This window comes from Naegleria gruberi (assembly GCF_000004985.1).
Source record: "Naegleria gruberi genomic scaffold NAEGRscaffold_86, whole genome shotgun sequence".
Lineage (NCBI taxonomy): Eukaryota > Heterolobosea > Eutetramitea > Acrasida > Naegleriidae > Naegleria > Naegleria gruberi.
The window spans coordinates 58,960-67,868 of record NW_003163241.1 but is presented as its reverse complement, the minus strand read 5'-3'; the positions used below and the strand labels follow the sequence as shown (position 1 = coordinate 67,868).

General features: G+C 35.6%; 2 protein-coding genes across 2 annotated transcripts in view; both read right to left on the bottom strand.

Moving 5' to 3' along the window:
* Positions 1-3: 3 nt before the first annotated feature.
* NAEGRDRAFT_59997 (ribonuclease II family protein) lies at positions 4-6,642 on the bottom strand (the record flags this gene model as incomplete). Its single annotated transcript, XM_002669146.1, has 1 exon — positions 4-6,642. The coding sequence occupies one exon, from the start codon at positions 6,640-6,642 to the stop codon at positions 40-42; it is 6,603 nt and encodes a 2,200-aa protein (XP_002669192.1). The 3' UTR covers positions 4-39.
* Positions 6,643-7,881: 1,239 nt separating this feature from the next.
* Positions 7,882-8,909, bottom strand: part of NAEGRDRAFT_54368 (uncharacterized protein) — a gene marked incomplete at both ends in the record, with an annotated part of 3,638 nt that continues 2,610 nt past the window's right edge. Inside the window, one exon of the mRNA XM_002669145.1 lies at positions 7,882-8,295. Within this exon, the coding sequence (XP_002669191.1) occupies positions 7,882-8,295 (414 nt within the window). The remainder of the gene's footprint in view (positions 8,296-8,909) is intronic.

Here is an 8,909-nt window from a genome sequence, read left to right as displayed (position 1 = left end):
GGTGGATTTGAATTTAAAGAAATTTATTCGTGAAGAGAATTATTGATTGTATTGTCTTCTGGAACCACCTCCTCTTGAATTCACGTTACCACCTCCTCTTGCAAATGGTTTTCCTCTTCTTTCAAAATTATTGTTAGGGCCTGATGAAGAAGAACCTCCTCCTGATGTGTATGGAGATGAATTGTTGTTATTGTCTTGTTCAAAGAATTTCTTTCTTCTATTGATCTTTTGCATGTTATCGATAAGCTTTTCCATTTGCTTGCCTTGAGCTTCTGATGAGCTCTTGAGGACAGCTGTAGTACTATCAGAGGAGAATTGCTTGGAACCATGTGCATTTCTACTGCAGACAGCCTTGGTATTCTTATCAATAATCTTCTTACTGAACTCATTATTGATCAAATTTTCATCCTTTTCCCAAATATTGTAACAAATAATTTCAAGAGGAACAGACGAGGTATTAATGTCCAAATCAACAAGAACTTGTTTAAGTGGTTTGAGCTCAATAGTTTTGTTATGTTGAGAGGCAACAGGAACAGAGTCTGTAGGAGCTGAATTTTCGTCATCATCCACAGAAATAAGGGCTTGTGAAGCACCAGACCAGGTGATGGTCAATTTTTCAATAATAGTACCACCAATAACTGGAGCATCTTCATCTTCACCACTTTGAGATCCTAATTTCAAAATACTGTTTGAAACAAGGCTTTCCATTTCAATTTCGTCCATCTTGAGTGTGGTAGGAGTTGGGGAGAAGTGCTTCATAGCATTAACTTGGAGTTCGAGACCGTATTTTGGTACAAAGAGGGTGAAACTTCTCTTACCCATAGACAAGACAACTGCTTCAACTCTTTCAACAGACTTGGAAAGTTTTGGCCACAAATAATATGCCAAGTATTGCTTTTCGCATTCGTCTTGGAGTAATCTTGCTCTATAGGCTTGATCATTAAGATGTTCAGCAATGGAGGAAATTTCTTGAGCTGACAAGGAAGTTTCTCTCTTACTGAGAATAGATTCATCTGATTGATTCATTTCCTTGAGTCTCTTTTCACGAATCATTTGAAGCAACAATCTGTGAACAACCAAATCGGCATATCTTCTGATTGGAGAAGTAAAGTGAGTGTAGAATTCCTTGCACAAAGCAAAATGCCAAGTATTCTCAAATTGCTTCTTAGGAACCATTCTCTTGGAGCCAATATCTGTTGGTTCAACAACAATTTCCTTAGTAGTTTCTTTTCCCTTCTTACAATCTCCAACAGTGGCGTATTGAGCCAATTGCATTTCTCTCAAAAGACTGTGTTGAATAGTATGCATCAATGTTGGATAATCCTTGGTGGATTCAATGAGGAGATTGATAATGTTTTGAATTGTAATTGGCTTCTCATTGTTTTCAGCTCCCTTTGTTACATGTTTAACGCACTTTTCCAACTTATCTAAAACGTGAGCCTTTTCCTTTTCTGCTTCAACTGCAATACCTGATCTGGTAACATTGTCAAGCTTCCACTTGTAAATCTTATCAGCAAGCAATGAAACAGTGACAGCCCATTTTTCAACCTTTGGAGAGGAGTGAACTCTCAACAAGGTTGCATCACCAAAATGATCATTCAAAACGGTAGCAGCAAGTTCGTTAGCAACCAACATCATTTCTTCAATGAGCATGTGGGATTCATTATGTTCATCACAGGCAACCTTCAATGGGAAACCTTTACCATCCATGTCACATTCGAAACGAAGTTGTTCGTTTTGCAAGAAAATACTTCCCTTATCAGCTCTTTGCTTTCTCAACTTTTGAGAAAGTTCATTGAAAATTTGAACATCTTCATAAATTTCATCCAAGGTAAAAGAGCCATAGACAGCTGGGACTTCTTCTGGTTCAAGACCATATCTACGTTTTGGATCAGTCTCATTTTGACCATTAAAGAACTTATTCTTGTAGTGAACAATCATCTTTTGGGCTCTGTTGTAGTCCAAACGACATGCGGATCTCATCATGCATCTATTAAACTTGATACTACTCTTTTCAATGGTAGCAGTTTCTCTATCAATTACAAATTCAACAGCAACACCAAAACGATTGACACCTCCGTGCAAACTGCAAAGATTTTGAGACAATGAAGGATCAAGCATATGTTCAACACTATTGACCATGTAAACACTGGTACCTCTCTTTCTGGCTTCCTTATCAATTGGTGAACCTTCAGGAACAAATTGAGAAACATCAGCAATGGCAACAGTGACTAAGAATTTACGAACACCAGCATATGGTTTACGGTAGGCATCATTGTTAAGTTGTTGGCCATTCTCAAGAATTGGTTCAATGGCGATAGCATCGTCAAGATCTCTGGATTCAGTAGGATCGATAGTGAAAATTCTTCTCGATTCTCTCCAGTCTTGAATTTGAATAATTTCATCTGAAGAAACTGATTCAAGTTTGATATCACTGATAGTATCACCAATGTTTGCAACTTGATTTTGACCATAATCACTTCTTCTTTTAACATCATCTGCATGAGTTTCGAGACCAGATTTGGCCACGACACTTCCTGCAGTAGATCCTGCCATGGATTGACTCATAACAGAACTTGAAGTTGCAGAAGTAATTTCCTTTTCAGTGTCTCTATCAACCTTTCTTTCAGAGAAAATATTATCAAACATAATTGGACAGTATTGAAGGAGGAGAGCTCTCTTTAAACTCCACAAATCCTTCTTCAAACCAAGGCAACCAATAATAGCACCCTTAGGGAAGTTTGAATTCTTATTCCAAGGTTTCATTTCAACAACGAAAATACCTTCTTCCAAAGTAATAGATTTGGCATTGAATTGTTTTTCAAATTCTTCGAAAGGAACGTTGAGCTTTGGATAGGTCTTTTCGAGTGGTAACAGCCATCTGTAACCTCTAATATCATCTTGAGCCATTAAAGTACATGGGAAAATAGATGGTGATTTCTTCTTCAAGATCGAAACAACAACACCAGTTATCATTACATTTTCATCAGACTCATCAAGATTAGAATCAGTTGCTACGACTTCAATCTTTTCAGTGGCAGGTTCAGTATCTTCTGGACTCTTAGCAGATTCTTGTTGAGTATTGCTCATGACAGAACCAGCAACAACCTTGGTCTTTTGAATCTTAATGGCAACAACATCACCATGCATTGCTCTGTTACGATTCTTAAGGCCTTCAACCAAGACATCCTTTTTAAAACCTTCAACTGAAACATAGGCCTCAGTTGTGAAACGCTTCTTATTGACTCTCAATTCACCTTGATAAAGTTCGCCCTTGGCCAACATTTCATCAACAGCTTCACTGGCTAAGTAATCATCATAACCTTGTTTTCCTACTTCTCTCTTCATTTGATAAATATTAACAGAGGAGACTCCTTCTCTTTCCTCAAGCAAGTCATTGATAGAACCACCAGCAGACAAAATTTCATGAGATCTTCTAAATTCAGAAACAATGACAGGACCCATTTCATTAGAAACAACACATCCAAGATCACGAATTTCGAATGGATCTTCAAGTGAAATAATAGTCTTGGCATTTTTCTTTGGAACTGGACTACCAGCTCTAATTGAGATACAATTAGTATCAAAGTCAAACTTCTTAGCATAGAATTCAAAGAACAAGTAGATCAAGTGACCAAGTGTATAGGAAGCAACCTTTTGAGGGTTCTTGGCTTTCCAAATAGTTGGAAGCTTTTCCAAATTCTTCAAATACTTGGTATTATAAGCATTGACATGTTGTGGCTTGGAATAATCTTCGTCAGTTAATCCAAGTGATGTATCTTCAGCAATTTGTTGGAGGGATGGTAAAATTTCTAAATGTTGCAAAAATTGAAGACACATGAGAACATAACTGTATGATGAAAGTGAACCACCTGGAGGATCATTGATATGTCTTCTCTTGGCCCATCTCTTGATCATGTAAATAAAGGTCTTGATTCTATCAATTTCAGAATCAGCAAGGGTTGCCAAACCATTTTCCTTATAGTAGGCCAACATTCTTGAATCGACTTGCAAATAAGTGCTGATCATTCTAGTGTTAACTACACCCAAATAGGTGGCAACACAGAGATCGCAATCCAAATCTCTCTTGTTATCATGAATCTTGAGAATTGGTACTCTACTGCTTCTGATAACTTCTTGATTTTGGGATTTCAAATGAGGGAAGAGAGTGTTGGTATCCTTCTTACTCTTTCCGTCCATTTCCTTTCTTATCATTTCCAATAATCTACCTTGGATCTTGCTGTTTTCTTGAATATTCTCCAAACCTGCAAATGAAACACACATATCAATATCACTGGAACCCTTTAAACTCAAGTCGCTAGCATAGGAACCATAGGTATAAATCTTTGGTGGTTGAACTTGTTGATCTCCAATATTTTGATTAGAAGAGAAGAGGGATTGAATAACTTGAGAAATTTCATCTACCAATTCTTTCTTACCCTTACGTTCTTCCTCACTTGGTTCGAGTTCTTCCTTGAAAATCTTGGTACAATCTCTAGTTATTTGAAGCATGGTATGTTCTTCAGCTTCTTGTTTTAAAACTTCAGGAGATTTACCTAATTGAGTTTCAATATTCTGAATGTCAGTTTCGAGTGATTCACTAATGGCAACTTGTGATTGCACCTTTTCTGTAATTTGAGAGGCAACAGCTACAACTTCAGACTCTTCCTTTTCAGATGAAGATGCACTAGCTACGTTTGATGATGAAGCTAGGTCGTTCTTTTGTTTCTTCTTCTTTACGGCAGTGAGTGATGTTTCTCTGAGGCAAACATTTTTGATTTCTTCCCAAAGATTCATCCATGAGAGACAGTGACGTTCATAGAAGGTGAAAATTTGATTGGCAAGTTTTGGATTAGTCATAACGAGAGTAGCACAGAATGCTTGTACTTGCCACAATCTTACCAAGTTAACTCTATCTGAGAATCCCATAAGAGTATTACCATTTCTATATTGTGTAGGAGCATTTTGTTTCAAGAGAGAAAAGATAAATTCAGAATCAACACCATTGAGAGAAGAAGAAATCTTATTCATAAGATTCATGAAAAGTTCCATCTTTCTGATAGTAAGATACTTGGTAAAATGCATCAAAACAACATGATATCGAGCAAATATTTCATTCTTTTCCTCAAATCTTCTTCCCTTCAAAGAGCAAGATGTCAATGACAAAACCTTGGAAATAACACTGGATGGAATCTTTTCAGGATTTTCCTTAAAAAAGTCCAACAAGAAGAGAATGGTTGGTGTTGATATCGAAGAATAGCTCAAAGGAACAATACCTTCAGTTTGATTACTCTTATCCTTGAAATAATTGAAAGAGGCATCAATCATTGAAGCAATGGTAGAGTAGGTTTTGAGCTTTTCGGAACTTTCTGTTTCTTCAGCTTGGGCAACCTTGATGAGTGCTGCAATCTTTTGCAAAAAGACAGTCTTGCCTTCTTGGCTGACATTTGTTGTTGGAAGAATTTGTTCTACAACTGGTGGTTGTGAGGTCTTTGGTGTGATTGCTTCATCCTCTGTAGTTTCATCAGATTCTTCTGACAATGAACGACTAGACATGGTTCTCTTGGAAAGCTTTTCTTCCTTCTCGGCTTCTTCAACCAAATCAATCAAGTCCAAAGACTTTTCCATTAAACGATCAATTTCATTCTCAATTTCCTTTCTCTTCTTTGCATAGATAGATTCTGACTTTTTCAATTGCTCAATTTCATTCTTTAATTCCTCAATTTGCTTCTCAAATTGAGAAATATTACAACCAACCAGAGACTTGTTAAAATCAGTTTCAAAATTGGAAATACTAATACTCATATCAGAGTTGGATTGTCTCCAAATTCTTCTTGTTTCATGTGTTAATATCTCGAAAAAGAGTGTATCAAATTGAGGAAGCAACTCAATAATTCTATCATCTCCTTCAACTTTAATACCCTTTTGATGTAAAATGAATTCTGGAACAACTTCTACAATGCTACTAGAATGATGAACCTTAGTAATCAGCTTATCAATGCCCATTATTACTGTGACAAGTCTAATATCCTTATCACCAATAAAATTCGTGAGTTTTCCCTTCCTAGATGATGCTGTATAGAGTGATTCTAGGCTTGGATTTAATTCGGCAAGAAGTGTTGGTTCTAAAACTTCACTCCAAATTCTATTTGCAATATTTAACAATTGGTCTTGATTTAATTGGCTATTACTATACAATGTGGTCAAAAGTTCACGGAATCTGTTGATGTATGTTGGAATAAAGTCTGCAACATCGAGGCCTAATTCATCATCGGCATCAACTTGTTCATCATTAATTGTATTATTATTTACAATTTTGGTTTCTTGTTTTTGTTTCTTAGCTTCTTGTTCTTCAACACTACTTGAAGATGGAATCTTGACAAAAGCGAGAGGTTGTTTCTTTTTGTATTTTGGTGGACCCTCTCTAACATGTTGTTGTTGTTGTTGTGGAGGCTGTTGTGGTTGGGAGGCATGATGATGATGGTAACCACCACTAACACTGCTGCCACTACCACCAGCACTACTTGTATGATGATAATTTCCTCTACCTCTGGATGGTCTTTTTCCTCCTCGGCTATTATTATTACTAGAAGATGCGTAAGAAGAATTACCACTCTTCTGATGATCACTATAATTACTCATTGTTGTATTGGCTTACAAGCTATGATGTTATTAAAACAAAATTTGATTAAAAAAGACTCGTTCTATAGAAAATCAAAGTCTTCCTGTTGTGATTTTTTTTTAATGCTAATTAAATATTTTTGAATCTTTTTCAGGCTTGAAGGTTTTTAATCAATTTTAAAAAAGTATCTTTGAAATGTTGGTTAGCTTGAATGGTTGCATTCAGTATGAAGGTAACAACGTGAAGCGTATCATATGATTACATCTCCACATTGAAAGGTGCTTGAGAATTCCCAAGCACTTGATTGGGTTATCTAAACGATATTTTTAATTAGCTCATTCAATTCAAGAATTGCACAACTTTGAAAAACATGATATTATGCAAGTGATGGATTTATTGTTGTGGATGAGAAAAATCATTGGATTCATCTCGGATTAAGGGAAAATTTGAAAAATCAAAATTGGAAAAATATAAATAAGCGAAAATTGATTGAATTCATGGAATGAAACAAATTTAAACCTTTCCACCAAATGTAACAAGTGCCTTTCTCAGCTTGAAAAACTTGACAAGTCCATGGATTACTCCAGGTATCCAACAAAAGAAAGTTAAAACTGTTGAAACTCCAATAACTTTCCAACTGATTCGTCCAATTCGTTTAAACATTAAATAGAAAGCCAAAGGGGGAAAAAAGAGGAAACAGCAACAAAAATACATGGAAATGAGCTCTTCCTGTTTTTCTTCGAGACTTTTGAATGAAGAATTAATACAGCTCAAACAACAGTCGCTTTCGTCTAGTTCAGACATTTTTTTATCTAAACTTTGGATAATGGCTGTGAGTCAGTGATTCTAGTTCATGCAACAAATCTTGGACATGCTTTGAATGTTCTGTCGAATCTTTTTGCATTTCAACTGTGCAAAAGAAAGGTTGGAATTAATTGCTTAGGAGATTGGAATGGAAAAAGAAGGAAATTGCAAAGAAGTTTGAATAGACAGTAGGAACAAGATAAAGTGTCCCAGTTGTTGATCATCAACCACGTTGATGATGGAACGTAGAAAATTCATTAGGTTTTATCTCAGGGCATTTGGGTCAGTCTCGGCCTTACTTCCCTTGATGAATCTCGATTAGTATCTTGATAATAACCCCTCTAGTTCAAATAACAATTAAAATGGAATATTTTTCCTTGCTAATTTTACACAAAGTTTACCTCGGGAGAATTCTACAAAACACACATTGTTCAGTTAATGGTCAACTGTATTTATTATTCCTGATTAATCATGTTTTCTAATCCAAACTTTTGGATCATTCTAGCTCCAACAACTTCACCAAGCTTTTCATAAACTCGAGGAGCAACAAGTATCATTCTTTCTCTCAAAGCTCCTCTAATTTTTGATTTTTCTGTCAATAATGGTTCTGCTTGTTGTGCCAACTTTGAAATTTCTTGCAATTCTTTATCAGAAAGTTCAGAGCCCGAGGTGGAAATTGCCGATTCTCTTATTTTTCTTTCCAAGTCGTCAAATTGTGAATGGTCTTTCAACTGGAAACCATAGGATTGAACGATTTGAAGTAACAAGGCACTGAGTGGCATGTCTACTTCTTCATATTGTTGAATGTTTCTGATAATGAATGTTTCATCTGAGTCTTGCATTTTTTTTAGTTGTGTTAAAAAGTAGTGCTATCAACCAACCAGTAAGTTGATTATAACCAATCATTTAAAGTGAAACCGTTATTTCAATGTAACCTTTCCATTTTGTTGTAATCTGTTCTGAAGTTTCATACACATATTACTAGGAATTCGAATTAACTCAATAACCATTAGATTTAGAGTATTGAAAACCAACTTGGTGTGTTCTTCATTATTTTGAAATATCCCTAATATTCAATTTGATATTATTAATTATTAATCACTCTTAAATATTATTATTATTTAACAATTTAAAAAAATACAATAGTTGATATTCATCATCACCAAAAGAAAGTATGAAAATCATCACACTATAGTATTCAAAATTCTAGTATTTCGCACGAGGTTAACCCTCACATCTCCTTCAACATTTTTAATTGTTGTGATTACGGTAACAAATATTGATGTACGGAAAATGATGACGATTGGGATTGACGTTGTATCGGAAGGAAAAAAGTATGCAAAGCAACAAATTGTGTTGGTTTGTTGGTTCACTCCGTCATGATGTTTTGACCAAAAACAGTGTTGAAAAATCTAGCAATTCCCACACAAAAAAATGGAAAGAATCAACAACGTGATGGTGGTGATTTTCTTGTTGTTGCTAG